Genomic DNA, 17,841 nt, shown 5'->3' with positions numbered 1-17,841 from the left:
GAAAAACCTATTATGATACAAATTTAGTAGTAGAAAAAGGGTGACAGAGGTTTGGGCGAGGATAACAACAGCAGAGGTAGTGTGAAGTGGTCCAAGTCAAGACATGCTTTGAGGACAGAGTCAACAGGACTTCCAGATGGGTTGGATTTGGGGGATGAGAAAATGATTACAATCACAGGTAGCTTCTAAGTTTCTGGCCTGGGCAACTGTAGGGTTTGTAGATACATTGACTGAGGGGGATCCAGTGGCTGAGATCAGGTCTGGAGAAAGATGGCAAAGAATTCAGCTCGGGGCATGTTGAGTTCAGGGCCAGCTGTCAGGTAGGCAATGTGATCAATGAGCAGGGCATTCAGAGAAGAATAAATATGGACGAGTAAAATAAATACGAGTCATCAGCATCTGGATGGCAGCTGACATGTGGGTGTTGCAGAGATCATCTAGGAAAAAGTATAAAGAAAAAGAGAAGAGGAGGTCTTATGACAATGCCTTGAGGAATACCCACATGAAAGGAGGATAATCTGGCCCAAGAAGCCAAAGAGCAGTCAGGAGATGGGAAGAAGACAAGAGAAGAGAAAGTTTCAGCGAGAGCGTGGTGAATAATGTTGAATGCTGCTGAGAGGTCACCGAAGATGAAGACTGACATAGGCCCATCAAACTGATCTACACTGGGGTCCATCAATGGGGCAAAAGTCAAATTGGAGTGTGTAGTGTAGTGAGTGGGGTGGAAAGGAAGGGAGATCGTGAGTGAAGGCAACTTCTTGGAGTCGTTTAGCTTACAGGAGAGGAAAGTGACAGTAGGTAGAGGGGGATGTTTGCTCAAGGGGGAGCATTTTGTTTCAAATACGGGAAACTTGAGCCCAAATACTAATAAGAAGAGCCCAGTAAAAAGAGAGAAGCTGTAGACTAAGAAAAAAATAGAAGGGGAGTTGAGGTCCCTGACATGGCAGAAGGCACTGGGGTTGAGAGCACAATTGGTGAGGTCGGCTCTGGAAGAGACACCTTCTCTACTGTAACAAGAAGGAGTAGAGGGTGGGTACAGATGCAGGATGGTGTGCAGGTTTGGCAGCAAAGCAGGAAACTGAGGAAGTTCTCCTCAACTTGTATATGTAGTCATTAATTGTAAAAATATATGTGTGCTTAGGGGCTTGTCATCAAAGATACGTTGCTATTATTAAACTAATTATAGCAAAATTTTACTTAAAGGAAAATCCCTCATTGTACAGTTTTATTTTGCTTTGGCTTGTTTAATGACTAGTCTTTTAATTCTATGTTTCGTCATACAGATTTCTCCAGTTTTTTAGAAGTCAGGTTAGTTGAGGTTAAATTTACAGATGGTAAAATTTTAAATTTGCCCTTTCTAGATGTGTAGTACTATGACTTTTGACAAATGTGTATACTTATGTAACCACCACTAAAATCACGATATAGAATATTTCAGTCACTCTTAATACCCCCCTCTTGTTTCTTTTTCACAGTTTCTTCCCCTACCCGCAACCTCGGCAAATATCACCCCCCCCCGCCCCCCGCCACACACACACACTGTGCTCAGTCCCTCTAGGTAGCTTTGTTTATGTGGTCTGCTTCATCTTAGAATGGTGCCTTTTTCCTCGTGACATCCTTTCAGGCTTCGTTGGCTTGCTCAGTGAGTGATATCTGCAATGGCTTCCCCCATTCCTACATAACGATTTAGCTTTTCATTATCATAGATTATGAGCAAATACTGTATTAAACCATGTGTGATAAATTGATATTAGATTTAAAAACATGGAGCTGAAAGTGAGCATAGATAGCATTTAGTCATAAGATAGCATTTACACATAAAAGAGCCATTAAAAACTAACATGATTAGAATTAAAAGTATAATTAATGTTTTACAATTCTCAGTGTCCATTTGTTCTTTCCACTAATACACTCTTTTATTCTCTGTTTTATATATACATATGTGTGTGTATAAATGTGCGTGTGTGCATATATCTTATTTTCCCAATAAAACTGTAAATCCTTGGAATTATTTGCTGTATCCTATATTACTAACCCCCCCAAAACACCTATTAAAATGATTAGCATCCAGTAGGTACTCAATAAATTCAGTTTGAAGGATTAACTGATTTATAAAAATTAACTAAAGGAAATAAGTTAGAGACAGACCAATACTATATGAACTTACTTATGTGTACAAAATTAAACGTTGAACTCAGAGAGTAGATCAGTGGTTGCCAGGGGCTGGAGGGCAGGGGAAATAGGGAGATGGAGGTCAAAGGGTACAAACTTCCAGTTTTAAGATGAATACATTCTGAGGACCTAATGTACAGCATGGTGACTATAGTTAACAATACTCTATTGTATTCTTGAAAACTGCCTACAGCGTAGATGTTAAATGTTCTCATCACACACAGAAACACATAGTTACATAAGTAACTATGTGAGGTGATGGAGGCATTAACTAACCTTACCGTGGTAATTATTTCACAATATATACCTACATTAAATCATCACACTGTACTCTTTAAACTTACACAATGTTATATGTCAATTATATCTCACTAAAGCCGGGAGATAAAAGAGAAAAGAAAAGCAAAGGATCGAGATGCTTGTAAATTTACTTTGGGCAAACTTGAGCCCATGAGATCTAATTCAGCTCCGTCTCAGAAAGAAAATGTTGCTGTGCAGAAAATATTCTACTCATTTAGACTTGGGCCAGGAAACAAAGCTTCCATCCTAGCCAGAGGCCTAAGGGATTTTTTTAAAGGAAGAACGAGATATGTGTTTAGAGAATCAATCAGAATTAAATCTTCACCCAAGAAGTTTTGTATAAACATTAACTTGGCTATACAGCCTCCATCCAGCTGTCTCTTTTCAAATTTTACACAGGCAAAAAAAAAAAAAAAGATGTAAACTAAAAATATCCCAATAACTGGAGGCTGACATCTGAAATCCTCTTCAGTTGAAGCATCCAAGTCAATGCAACAAATATTTACATTAAGAACTGAAATTCTGGGAAATAGTTCAAAAAATTTGATAGGGCTAGGTATTAACAGACGTCTCCAAACTGTCCAATGCATACTACATACAATATATTATCTATTAAATATCTGCTTTCTGATGTCCTTCGCAGAATCCCTGAGAGGAATGTCTTCATGCCATGCCAGTCAGCATAAGCCCAGGAATCAGCAGCACAGACAAGTAGACAAGGCTAGAACATTCCTGCCACTCTGTCCTGCCAAGCTGTGGGACTCTTCCTCTCTGCTACACTACTATCTCCCTCCCACCCTTGCCATCCGGGAGTCTGGGCGCAATGGGAGGACTGAAGCTCATTCACATTCCTGAGTAAATGCCCAGGGGCCCCAGAAGACACAGAAGCACAGACGATATGAAATGCCAGAGCCACATTAGGGGCAAATTTTAACTTATCTCTTTTACTTTAACATGATAAAGCACTCTTAAATCTGATGAATTTTAAGTTGTACCAATATTGATCTAGCTAATTATGCCAAAACATAAATGCAACTATAATATAACAAAAACAATAACAAAAAACCACATTCTCTGAATAATCCTCACCATCAGCATGAACAAGCACCAAGGTTACTGGATTGTGAAACTCTACGCTTGGCTTTGGCAGGGTGAATGCAGTTTGCAGCGTGAGCTCTCCCCAGCTGCTGGTCAGAAACCATTAATGAGATGTAATGCAACATAGTGCTCTTACACTGACAGCAGAGAAGCGACTTCATTGCAAATTGCTGAAGTTCACTTACTAGCACATAAACTAATTTTACATGATTCCTGAGCTCAAAATTAATCATCACTATCTCTGCGGTCTCATGTTTTATTCATCTCTCCTCATAATACTTATATGTTGCATCATAATTACTTGTGCTCATGTCTGTCACTGCCACTAACTTGTGAACCGATTGAGAGCTGGATCTAGGTTTTGCTCATCTTTGTGCTCCTTTCAGGGCCCAGGATAGAGTTGTGTGAATAGTAGATGAATAATAAACATTTAATGAGTGAACCAATTGTCCAGAAAAACTAATGGCAACCCTACATACTGTCTGTATAGAATCTGTTCCAATTGACATTTGTATATTTGTTATCTGTGGATCAAAGGAAACCAATCCAAAATCTAACCATCTGTCAGTATTTTAAATCTGCTGTCACAATTTTATTTCTCATGATTCTACCCCGAAACTCCTGTGACTGGCAAATTTGCTTGTTGTCAGTAACTTTTAGATAGAAACATCTGTTTATATAATAAATGGCAAGTTAGTAAAAGAGGTAATGTAAACATAATACAATATTAAATATCATAAAGAAGTTATAACAAAATGTGCTTATTATTGTTTCTTATTCTTCATAGAATTTTTCTTTTTGTGAAAGTATAGTCTGTGGTAGTCTCTTTAAGAGAGGATGTAGCATGGTAAATTTTCTGTCTGAAAGCTTGTACGTCTGAAAAGTGGCTTTATTTCACCTTCACCTTTGAATATTAATTTGGCTAGATACAAAAATCTCCATTCATAGTTCTTTTTTGTTTTGTTTTGTGTTTCAGCACTAGAAGTTCTTGTTTCCAGAGTTGTTGATGAGAAGTCTTCTCTAAAGCAGATTCTTGGTTGTTAATAATTTTCTTCTCGGATAACTTTTAGGATTATTTTCTATCTGGTGACGTTCTAAAAGTTTTCTACAACATTATTATACTACTCAGCATATGGTAACCCTTTCGTTCTGAAGTCCTATGTCTTTTTCTTCTTTTTTTTTTTTAGTTCCAAGAAATAGGTTTTCTTTCTTTAACTATTGGCTCCCCTGCATTATCTCTATTTCGTCTCCATAAATTCTGTTTTCTTACATGTTGACAAATCTAGAGCTATTCTCTACGATTCTTTTCTTTAAACTTTCTTTTTTTACCCTTTTATCTTATATTCTGGAAGAATCCCTTAGCCCCCACCTTCCTGGTTCACTAATTTGCCCCTCTGTGTTTACATTCTGCTATTTGGCCATCATTAAGTTCTTAATGGCAACAAGTACATTTTTTTCATTTTCAAGATCTCCTCTTGATCCTGTTATTGTTTCATGGATGGAATGCCATGTTTTGTATCTCTAAAGATAGTAACCACTTTTCTTGCTTAGTTCTGAAGCCCTCCAAGCTGTAAATGCTTGTTCTTGGCTTTTTCCATGTTGGCTGTCCTCATATTTCTAGTCACTCCCAACTGTGAGCTCGCATTTCCTAGACTCTAAGCTCTCTCAGCTTGGGCAGCCAGTCTTAGGTGAGGGACTGAAGCAGCTGTGGGTGCCTGTGCTCCCTACTGTTTTCAGTGAGAACAGGAGATGGGCAGCGCTGGAGACAGCAGCTGGTCTCTAGAGCTTATGCAGTCCCTCTTTGTCCTGGGCATCATCAGCTACCTGGGGTCCTTCCCTATTTCCCCATCCTAAACACTGACCTAAACACTGCAGGGAGAAAGGAAGAAGGGAGTACACAGGGGTTCATAGGAACAAGCTCCTCCCACTACAAGAGCTCTACCAACCCTCAGTGGCTGTTCCCAGCCCTCTCCTGCTCCAGGATGCCACCACTTCTAGACATGGGACCTTGGCGGTGCTGCACCATGACTTGGTCTATCCTTTTCTCTTGCCCATCTCAATCCCACTGTTCAGTCCCCCAGGAATTCCTTGAAGCTTCTAATCCCTTATTAAGTTTACTTCTTATTCTTGGGTGTGGCTAGAGATTCAGATGTTTCTTTATATCAGTTCTAAAAGCCCCCCAATCTGGAGGGAACCTGCAGCATATTTTTGCACATTCTGACATTTTGAACCACAACATTCAGAATCTTACCCTTAAACGGAGCCTTCTGAGCAGCATAGAGTACACAGGAATTAGAGAAAACACTGTTACTTATTTGATATGTTGGTCATTTCCCTGTTTGCTTTTAGATCCAATTTCCACTTTTCCCTTGTTTGACTCTGCATCACAGGAAACTACACTCCCTGACTCTTTTAACAGCTGGCTTTTGGGTAAGTTGTTCAGCCAATGGGAGGCACTGGTGGAGACTGGAAGGGGAGGTGAGGTGGGAGGTGATGCCTCTACAGCACCCATGGCTCTTCAGAGGCCTCAGCTTCCATTCTGTCGGGCAGCGTTCAACTTGTCCAGCTCCTGCTGGCTGGCACTAGTCTCTGGCCTTGGTAACACAACCTTCTACCGATGTCCCTCCAGTCCTAGGGGCGTAGGACCTCCTCCTGCTGCTCTGATCTCTGGGGTGCTGCAGCACCTCATAGTACCATCTCCTGGGCAACAAATTTCCTATATTAAATTCCTGCTGTTGAGAGGCCTAGAATGGTTTTGTTTTCCTGGCTGGATTCTGATTTGAAGATCAAAGTTCTGAAGAGACTTCTTCAAAAATAATATTGGGTAAGTCCTTTCTCTGAGGGGAAGGGAGCACCATAGTAAAGGAATTTTAAACTTGGGTTTCTCAATATCTAAGATATCCCAAGTTATTTCAAGGAGTGACATGAAATCCTCTAAAATGTGAAATTTGGCAGTACATTTCTCCTTAATTGCATATATGCCACAAAGCGGTTTTGTAAGGAAAGCCTTAGGGGCCTATCATATTATTAAACACAGTGTTCTAGAATCAGGAAATGCTATCCTAGAGGAGGAAGGCTTCGAGTATAACAGAAACCTTGCCTAAGGCTTCTCAAGCTTTACACCTACCTTCAGGGGGAGCCATGAGCTTGTTTAAAGAAAATACTTTCATCATCTGTTACTGTTTTCTCTGTTGAGAGAGGGTTATGTGAAATGACAGAAAACCTTAAAAAAAAATCTTGTGTAGCTTTGTTATTCTGAAATAGAGAATACCAGTGCCTTCTAAGCCTAGTCCGTTATGATCACTCCACAGTGCTTAATAAGCAGCACAGAAACAACTAGAGAGCCCGCCACTGTGGCCCATGATCAGAGAGAGAACGAGAGCCACGCTGTGCCCTTGGTATGCCATATAGCTGCAAATCTAAAGGCTCTGAAAGATGCCGCACTTGTAGGAAGCCCTGAATACCTGCTTTCATTTCCATCTTGAGTGTTTGAACTGTAATATATGGACCATCTATTTATTAAAGGAGAGAGCTTACTTTGGCATGGGATAAATTGGTGCTTGCAGCAAGATGCTGTTTAATACAAGGGACGTTTCTTGAATTCCTTTCAGATCTGAGATCCACAGCTTAAGAGTGTTTGGTGTATACATTTAAAAACTGCATGACTATTATACAACCTCTTTTCTTCAGCTGGCATGAGAAGGATATTCCCATCCTCTCTATGCTCTGTTCTTTACTTCCTCAAAGCTGAGGAGGCAAAAACCCTGCCAGCCTTATCCAGCTTTTCATGGAAAGCCGCCACTCTTAACTGGCGCCTAAATGCAATTTCAGACCGTCCCAGGAGAACTTCGTTCTTTGAGGTGAATTCATAATATTAGGGCCAACAAAGAAGTTAACACAAACTTGAACGGTTAAAGAAAAAGAAAAAGTCTGCAGTCTTACTGAAGGAGCTCTGCTTCTGTGAGTGCCTCTGTCCTCTGCTCCCCAGTGACAATGGCCAGTTCATCCTTCAGTTCCTGGATTTCCTTTTGTAGGCGTATAATCATCTGCAAACGGCAAGGCAGGAGCGTAAATGTCAACTCCTCACTGAGGGGAACTATGTGACAGAGAACCATACATCTTTTAAAATTATGAACAAAAATGTACAGAGGATGATATAAAAGACACTCTTGTACTTAGCACCCAGCTTTGTTAAATCTTAACATTTTGTCAAAATAGTTCTAGGATTTTTCTTAACAAATAAAACATTACTGATGGAACTGGTATCCCTTATTCCTGTTCCCCTTCTGTCCTTCCTGGAGTGATTGCTGTCCTGCATTTAGTGGGTAGCATTTCCCTGCATGTTTTATACATTTACTCCATATGTACAGATGTGACTGTAAACGATGTATGATATCATCTTGCATGCCTTACACTTTATGTAAATGTTGCCATACTGCATGTAACTGCAACTTGCTTTTTTTTTCCCCTCACACTATGTTTTTGAGATTATTTATATTGCTTCATGTGGCTCTAGTTCATGAATTTTCATGGACATATAGTATTTCAGTAAAGGAATGTATCACAATTTACGTATCTATGTCTCCTGTTGAGGGACATTCAGGAGTTTTACTTTTGCGATTACAAAGAGTGTTGCTGTGAACATTATAAGTCTCTGGGCATGTGTGGGACAGTTTCCCTGTAGTGTGCACCTAGAACTGTGTGGAGGTAGAGTGAGTGCACCCCCTTATTATATATTGCCAAACTGCTCTTCAGAATGGATGCATAAATTCATATTCTCAGCAGCTATATATGTAAGTTCCTGTTTCCCCACATTTTTGTCATTTTGTATGTAATACTGCCAGACACTTTAATCTTGCCTATCTAGGTGGGTGTAAAATGGTCTCTTATCTAGTTCTAATTTAGAACTAGTATTTTCATGATTATTAGTGAGGTCGATCATCTTTGTGTATGCATACTGGCTGTTTGGGTTTCCTCTTCTGTGAATTATTTATTCACCATCTTGCCCATGTTTCAGTTGAGTTGTTTTTCTTTTCCTTATTAATTTGCAGGTTTCTTTATATATTCGGGATGTGAACCCTTTGTTAGTTGTATGCAATGCACATGTTTTCTCCCAATCTATGTAATATTTTTCACTCTGTGGTGTTCTTTTTGTTAAATGAAAGTTTTAAATTTCAGTATAATTTCATTATCAACTTCTTTTGTTTTGAGCTTTATATTTGTGTCTTCTTTAAGAAAATCTATTTTACCTAAAGCCATAGCAATATTTTCCTATAAGCTCTTATAAAAGTTTTAAAGTTTTGCTTTTTACATTTAGGTTGATTGGTTTTATTTTGTAGGAAGTGTGAGATATGGATCTAATTTTAATTTTTTTATGGCTAACCATGCAAGATTTGCTATTATAATTCTGTTATATATTTCCACATGTAACTTGTGTCTTTTTCTGGGCTACTGGTTAAAAACATTTGTCTACTTGACTATATGTATGGTAATACTACACTGTTTTAATTACTATATCTTAAAAAATTTTGGGCATCTAGATAGAATAAGCCCCTTCCATCTTGTTCTCTTCCAAAATAGACTTCACTATTCCTGATCATTTGCTCTTTCATATAAATTTTAGATTTGGCTTGTAAAATTCTACCAAAGGCCCTCCTCAAATTTTAACTGGAAATAAATTTGAGTAAAAGGTTAATTTGATAAGACATTAAAGTAATGCTATGAATCATTACATCCATGAACATGGTATAGCTTTCTGATTCCTTTCAATACTAATCTGTATATGTCTTTAATTAGATTTTATTCCTATAATTTTAAAGTTTTTGTTACTATTATAAACAGAATTTTTATAAAATTGCATTTTCTAATTATTGGCTTTTGATATATAGGAAGGCAATTCATTTTTATGAATGGATTAATTTTCTGAATATTATTTTGGTTATCTGTTTACTTGTTATTAAACACTCTTAGATATTCTATATGAGCAATCAAATTGTCCACAAGTAATGACAGGTATTCTTCTTATCAAATCCTCATAAATTAAAAAAAAAGTCTCTTTCCTAAGAACCTCCAAGTATAGTGCTTAAGACATTCTTGTCTTATTCCTTCTAACGTTTCAACTTTAAAATGTTTGCTGTAGTTTTTGGTTGATATCCTTAATCATTCTAAGGATGTTCACTTATATTCATAGTTTGATGAGTCTTTTCAAACTATGGATGAATGTTTAATGTTATCAAACACTTTTTCTGCATCTAGTGATGTGATCATTTCATTTTTTCTTTTAATTGCGAATGTGATGAATCACCTTAATTCATGTGATTTTACTTTTTAGTATGAACTACTTCAGATATACAAAAAGGTATAAATAATACCATGTACCTACTACTTAAGAAATAAAACATTACAGACTCTTGTGAACGCCCATCCCATAGAGCCTTCCCTAAATTTGGTGTTTATTTTTCCCATTCAGTTGTGTTTTGGGTAGTTTTGAGGACAACTTTTCAACTGTCACTTGTGCTTCAGAAAAGCTCTGTACATAAAATAATGAACAGTAATATCAGTTTTTAGAAGCAATTATAAAGGAGATGAGGAAACAACACTTGTCAATTACCAGATAATTCTGCACCAGGAAGACCTCAACATTTGTTCAATTAGCTATTAGTTTTTGACTCCTGATTTGTCGTTTCTTTAAATCTCTCACAGACTTACATCTAACACACGATAATGTTCATCTTTGTTCAAATTCCTCAAGTTCCTTCAAAGAAAAGTCTCTCTAGCCAAATTTGAAGGGAAAAAATAACCTCAATGTCTAATATGTTTATTTTCCTTCAGTTATGAAGTAATTTTTGTCTTCAGGCTAATAGTACATTCCTATCTTTCTCATTCTGCACAGTAATATTACAGGGCTGCTGGCAGGGTAGGAACAGCAGAAGAATTCATCCTAGGAGTTCAGTTCCATTTGACTTAGGCCTTTGAATTGTGTCTCCTTTTTCCAGTGGAGGTACCCTGTGGTGCTGACCAGGGACTGGACTGGAAAGGGATCCTGCCTCACCCACTGGTTTCTCCAGAAGAGAATGCTGTCAGGGGAGCTCGGGCTCCCTGAGGCAAGTAGGACAAAACAGTCAGCCCCATTATTCTTTTGTCCTTCTTTTCCTCTACCCTTCAATGGAATGATTTCAGGGAAGGAAGGGCAAACACTCAAGAGGAAGTAATTAATATGGGTAACAGTGAACTTGAGATTTTCTTGTTTGGAATTTGAGAAATTTGTAAATGAAGCACTGTTGGTAAGATTTCACATCTTTTTTATAACGCATACCACTAAGCTTACACCAGCTTATTTTCTAGAGAAAAAAAAATTTTTTTTAAAGGTGACTGATTTGCAAAGTAATATAATCTTAATTTTGGAGTTTTACAAAACTGAAATATTTTATTTCAACATTTCCAATGTTGACAGGAGTTAATTCCTTGTTGTATTTTATTTGAAGACTAACAAAATAGAGAAAAGAAAAAATATCTGCATTTATAATGAGTAGCTGAATCATGTAACTTGCAAATATTTTTCCTTTAAAAAAAGAACTTTGATAAAGAAGAATTCATTTTTATAAAACTAGAGGCTTGGCCATTTTTCCATGGATCAAACCAACTATTAACTTTTAAAAATCTCTAGAATAAGTAACAGAACAGTCATGCAAAATACTATTCTATTTAATAACCATTAGGACTTCTTTTTCTCGATAAGCTTTTATAAAAGATGGTCTATAATTATTGTCTTTAGAAAGTTAAGCTGACTTTTTTTTTTGAAAGGCTACGACCTGCCTACAAATATAACTGTGTATGATTCTGTGTATGTCCCCAGGACTCACTGTGCCCCTAACTGATGGAGTAAAGGGGGCTGTAGGTAAGAGCACAGGCCCTGACATCAGACTGTCTGTGTCTGAATCCTGCTCTGCTACCAATCAGCACTGTTACTCAGATCAGATCACTAAATATTTCTGCGTTTCAGTTTTGTCATCTGTAAAGTAGAGGAAGAGATGGCATCTACTCATGAGGTTGTTGTGAGAATTAAATGATTTAACACGTTTCCAGTATTTAGAACGTTGCCTGGTTATGGAGAGTGAGTGTCTCCCAAAATTTAACTAATCTTTGATATACTTTGATTTTTTTTAACATAGTTAAAAGTTGCTTACCAATCTGGGATCGATTTCTTCATTAAGAACAGCTTCATTCTTTATGAGTGCCACTCGTTGTGCAAATCTACAGGTAGATATAGATTCCTAAGAAAGCAAGATAAGTCCTTAAAGTGTTATGGCATAGAGAGATAAAACAATTTCTGTTCACAGGAAAAACGTGTACACCTAGAGTGATGTGCATAAAATACAACGAGGAAACATGCTTCCAAATTAGGAAGGCTTGGTTTTCCCTGGAACATTATTTTTCATTAAAATTTTGTTTGGGCTTAATATAATGACGGATGCCCAAAGTGTGGAAGATCCTGAGGTCCTAAGTGACAACTGGTATGTGCTTTTCAACTACTGATTTGTCAAACCAGAACCACATACACAAACCAGAATCATAGCAGGTACCACAATCCATAAGCATCAAAGGGTAAAAAATAAATATTTTTAACAGGCGCAAAAGAGAGGCTTTTCAAGGCATCTTACAATGCACTGGGGCTTGGCCTTGTTTGGGGAGGCACCCTGCAGCTTCCTGTTTTCCTCTCTTAGAGAAAGTCTGAGTCCCAAACATTAAACTGAAATGCATGAAACATCAGCTGGCTCTAAAGCAACCCAGGAGAGCCATTTGGCAGCCAAACTCTGCCAAGGCGTCCTGGGTGCTGTGCCCAGGGGCACGTCTAGGGACACACCTTGGAGATGTCTCCAAGGCGCCTAAGCAATCAGGAGCAAAACGGATCAGGAGAAGCCGATGGGTCTCCTCCCTCACGTCTCTGGCAGGTCTTCCAAAATTTGTGTATGAGGTTTTCTGCAAACCACCCCGTGCTATGTGAAGTCAGTTCTCAAATTGGGGGAATTACAATTCTGGCAAATAACCCAAAGCTATGAACTCTGGTGGGTCTTCACCTCTGAAGGCATACCCTAACCCAGTTGAAAAGACGGAAACCCACCCAGGACCCTCAACTCCGTCTCACAAACTAGCATAAAAACTCAGACTGAGATCTCCAGAAAGAAGAAGCAACATACGTCGATATTCCTTTTCTCTAAAGAGAGGGTGGCAATCATGGTCGTCATGCAGTTCCCTCCCAGGCTGTCTCTCAGGACACTGGTCATCATGGAGTTCCGATATGGAATGTGTGAGCGGTGCTTTTCTGAGAGGGCAATGATGACCTGTGGTGGAGGGGAAAAAGAATAGCGTTAACTTAGCAGAAAATGCACACCGGACAAACTGAGCTGCGACGGCAACAAGGATACAAAATGCAGTGACCCCCAAAACTTGGGCTCAGAATAAATATCTTAAAATATTCAGTACAGTAACAGTGAAGATGGAATGAAGCAAATATAGTAAAAACATACCATGATGAACCCTGTCATTTTTGGATAGATGATATAACTTGTGCAGAATTGGATACATTTTTATTCTGTTTTCAGTCACTGAGAAATTTATATAAAAACTCAAGAGTAAATCATGCCAGATTTTTAAAACTCCTACCAAAATTGGTCTGCAGGCCTCATCTTCAAGGTAAAAGAGGCAGAACAATAAATAAGAACCACAAGAGGCAACAGACCCTAGATTCTGGGGCCAGATTGTCCAGGTCCAGATTCTAGCCATACCAGGGCATGCCACTCACCATCTCTGCCTCAGTCTCCTCATCTGTAAAACTGGGAAAAGACAGTATCTACCTATGAGTAGTTGGGATGATTAGAAGAGTTAAAATGTGCAAATTACTTTGAGTAGAACTAGCCCATAATAAGTGCTGTATATGTGTGTTTGCTTTCACTGTAAGTGATGGGGGAAGTGCACCTTGGTTCAACTAGAGCCTGCTCATCTTGCTCCTTAGCAGTCTTACGTACTTAGTAGGAAGGTGGTAGATGGATGGATGGGAGATGGATGAAGGGCTGCTGTGGGCTGTCCCCAAGGGGAGCCACCAGGGGCTCAGGGTTTTCTGGGCAAGATGAATCCAGTGCCAGGACGCCCACTGCAAAGCATCAGGAATAAGTCACCCACAGATGTGACATGTGACTTCAGGGGCATCACAAGGCCCTGGCTCCTGAAAATACTTTCAACACCTGCCATTGTTCTAGTCTTCCCTCTTCCCAGCTGGGTAATTCCCATCATCAGAACTTTTTCTACTCCTTTAGTTTACAAAATAAGATGGGAACATTGTTTTTGAAGGCCGTTTTTAGCAAAATCATGTAACGATACCACTGGTCTTGCTTTACGCTAATGACCACAGGTTTTACTATAAACCAGAAATCCTGTGAGATTCTCTCAAAAACCACTTTTCCACTCTCAGAAATGGGCCTTCGCACCTTATCCTCTTGTTTCAAACATCTACCCAGCCTCCTCTCTCCACCTTCAGTCTGAGCCGATGGCCACACACTCTTCTTCTAGGTGTAAGCGGTCTACCTGCCCCGTCCCTCAATCCCCCACACATTCCACTCTTCCTGTGGTTACTGTCCTGCTCCTGCCCAAGTCCAGCCCTGTGTCCCCTCCCTCTTCTCCTCTTACCTACTTCGCTCCTATAATTAACCCCTCTCTTTGCATTAATTTCTCTCTCTCACCGGAATCACTCCCATTCTGCAAGCCCACAACAGTACTAAACTAAGTTGGCTCTTGCCAAGGTCATCAGCAACCCCCCTGAACCAAAAGCACTGACTGCTCTCTTACTAGACCTCTGATTTGAGTAAGGCATCAACATAGGTATTCATTGCCTCCTTCAGGAAATGCTTTAGTCACTTGGTAATCAGGACATCACAATTTTCTGGGTTTTATCTTTCCTTAAAAACTAGATAATGAATACTTGCTTTTCTTCTTCCCAAATTATATCTGTTGAAGTGCTCCAAGGCTCAGTCCCGGATCCTCTCCTCTTTCTTATCTACACGGTCTCTCTGTGTAATCTCATCCAATCCCCTGGCTTTAAATACATCCATATCCTATCCGAATGTCTCCCCAATTTACAGCATCAGCCTCAACCTCTTCCCTGAGCTACTATCCCTGAGGCAACTCTGCATCTCCACCTGGATGTCTGTTCCTGACTGTGTCTCCCCTCTGCCCCCAAGCCTGATTCTTTCTCAGGCTTTACCCATCACTACTGATAGTGCCACCATCCACCAAGTGGCTCAGTCCAAAACCCTAGGCAACGTTCCTGAATTCCTCTCACCTCCAACATCCAATTTCCATTAGGTTTATCTACAAAACATACCCAGAATTGGATCACTTTTTCCCACCTCGTTTGCCACCGCTCCAGTTCGAGGCACCGTTTTCCGTTCCTTGGATAACTGCTCTCAAGGCTCTGAATCAGTCTCCTTGTTTCTCCTTTTGCCCACCCATGGTCTCCTCTCTGCATGGCAGGCAGAGAAACCTTTACAAAAATGTAAGTTACATCAAGTCACTGCCCTGCTTACAACCTCCCGATGCACTTGGTATAATGACCCAACCCCTGTGTGATCTGGTTCCTGTCTACCTATCCAACCTCATCTCCTACGGTGCTTTCGTGGCCCACACTGGCCTTGCTGTGGCTTCACCATGACAAGCTTAGCCCCACATCACAGCCTTTGACCTTGTTTCTTTTACCTAGGATGCTCTTGCCCCAGATTTTCTTACAGCATCCTGCTTCTCATCAATCAAATCTTTGCTCAAGTTTTATTTCCTCACAAGGGCTTTCCCTGAACCCCCTATCAAAAGTCACACCCCGATATCCAGGCTTTAACTCTATTTTATTTTTCTTCTGGTACTCACCACTATTGGAAATTTTATTTATTTACTTGTTTGTTACCTGCTTCCCTACGAGAGTTTCTACTCCACAAGACAGAAACAAAGGATTTTGTTTCTCTTGCTCGTGGTCCATCGCCACTGCCAAGAACAGCACCCGGCACCCGGTACATGTGGCAGAAACTGAGTTGTCTCCCTCAGCTCTCATGATAGTCCCCATACTACTTCTGCTTCCTACAAAATTACATTTCCTAGTCTCTCTTACAGCTCACGGTTTGCATGAGACCTAGCTCCATCAAGCAAACACCCTGTGTGGGATTGGAGGTGAGTGATGAGAGGTGGTGGTCATAAGGAGGAAGACCGCATTTGTAGGTGGGTGGCAAAGGCAACTGGTTTTTTTGAGGCAGCTACAGGGAAGTTTCTGGAATCTAGGACTTAATGTCCTAAGTGCCCAGTGGGGATAGCAGTGGCGTTTTACAGAGCAGTTCAGTGGTGTGATTAGAAGTGTCTCTTGGCTGGGACTTTCCCAGTGGTCCAGTGGTTAAGACTTCGCCTTCCAATGCAGGGAGTGAGGGTTCGATCCCTGGTCGGGGAGCTAAGATCCCACATGGCTCACGGCCCAAAACACCAAACACATAAAACAGAAGCAATACTGGAACAAATTCAATAAAGACTTTAAAAGATGGTCCACATCAAAAAGATTTTGAGAAAAAAAAGAAGTGTATCTTGGTTGTTCTGCTCCTAGCTGGGTAGTACTCAAGCCCAGTTTTCTAATTTTTCTTGAGATTCTTTATGTTTAATAAACTCTATGCTGCTTAAATTAGCTAGAATCAATTTCCCAATTTGCAGCTAAAAAATCTGATTAATACAACATATGCTCAACACTTTTTTGTTAAACGAATATGAATAAATGAGTGATTGGATTAATTAGTTTTACCTAGGAAGGCAGTGGGAGGGTCATTAGTAGTGAACAAGATTTGGGAGAACTAAGCTTCAATGTAACTGGGAAGAAAGTGAGAAATATGGTGGACCCGATCACTTTGAAGACTTGTAGCACAATAAACGCAGTTCTAGGCCATTTCTTTTTCCTTTTTTTTTTTTGGCTGTGTTGGGTCTTCGTTGCTGTGCACGGGCTTTTCTCTAGTTGCGGTGAGGGGGGGCTACTCTTCGTTGCGGTGCGCATGCTTCTCATTGCGGTGGCTTCTCTTGTTGCGGAGCATGGGCTCTAGGCATGCAGGCTTCAGTAGTTGTGGCTCACAGGCTCTAGAGGGCAGGCTCAGTAGCTGTGGCGCACGGGCTTAGTTGCTCTGCGGCATGTGGGATCTTCCCAGACCGGGGCACGAACCCGTGTTCCCTGCACTGGCAGGTGGATTCTTAACCACTGCACCACCAGGGAAGTCCTAGGCCATTTCTTTACAAGCGGGTCCTGAGCAGGTACCCTCCCAGCTCTAGAGGACTTTAGGAATACCATAATAAGCCCAGACCCCTTGGACAGAAACGGATCTTCAGAGTGACTTAGAAATGGCCAGTATTTGAGAGAGAGGCAGAAGTAAATTATTCTTCGTGGTGCTGCTTTGGGTTCTCTACACTGGGCAGAAACCAAATGATCTGAATGGCACAGGGTGAGGAGGTGTTCATACAACCTGGATTTTTTTAGTGTCTACTTCCATTTTGGATTTCATGTACAAATACAATAACATGTTCCTGAAGACATTCTTTAAGCAACAAAGGGTGGAACCCCACATTACACTTAATAGTATCTCCACGTACCGAGAAACTATGCCTGAAATCAATAACTCAGTTTACTACGTCATTCATTAAACAGAATTTCTTTTAAAGAACTCAGATGTCCATGGAAGATTATCCCCTGAGAACTGACAACAATTTGGAGAGTTACAACTAGCACCGCACCACCAATTTTTTCTCCTGAACGCAACACATTCAGTGGAAGCCAAGTGGAAAGTAACACTCTGAAAAAGTCCCACTCATGTTGGATAACTGGCCGGGGTGACCCTGATTCTGATTTCTGGAGAAGGAGAGAGCAAACACTCTCTGCTCCCAGTAGATTCTCACTTAACATTTGGGCTGACAAAGACCCGGGGTCACCCAAGGAGCACTCCGTGAGGCTTATGGCTGGAACAAGTATGCATGGTCCCTTCCTTTTCCTCCATGGACTCGATTTCTAGGGTCAAGATGTACCCTGTTATTGTGGCTTGAAATGTTTTTGAGGAGACTCTTTGGAAAAAGTACTACATACACAAGGAAAACTCCAAAACCAACAGCACTCTGGCCAATAGAAATTTATTTGCTTCTGAGCACAATAAGGTGCATTCAACTCAGAACGGCTGTGCCCTGTGAGCAGGTGTAGGGTCTCACAATTATGGC

The 17,841-nt window shown here is 40.2% G+C and overlaps 1 protein-coding gene across 1 annotated transcript in view; it reads right to left on the bottom strand.

Moving 5' to 3' along the window:
- The window catches only part of KIF6 (kinesin family member 6), a gene marked incomplete at both ends in the record, with an annotated part of 383,803 nt that overhangs the window by 222,687 nt on the left and 143,275 nt on the right, over positions 1–17,841 (bottom strand). Inside the window, 3 exons of the mRNA XM_082663489.1 lie at positions 7,513–7,616; positions 11,757–11,843; positions 12,768–12,911. Of these exons, the coding sequence (XP_082519615.1) occupies positions 7,513–7,616; positions 11,757–11,843; positions 12,768–12,911 (335 nt within the window). The remainder of the gene's footprint in view (positions 1–7,512; positions 7,617–11,756; positions 11,844–12,767; positions 12,912–17,841) is intronic.

This window comes from Grampus griseus, assembly GCF_964374135.1.
Source record: "Grampus griseus genome assembly, chromosome: 10".
Classification (NCBI taxonomy): Eukaryota; Metazoa; Chordata; class Mammalia; order Artiodactyla; family Delphinidae; genus Grampus; species Grampus griseus.
Note: the sequence above shows the minus strand (reverse complement) of the source record. Positions and strands in the feature narration are given on the sequence as shown.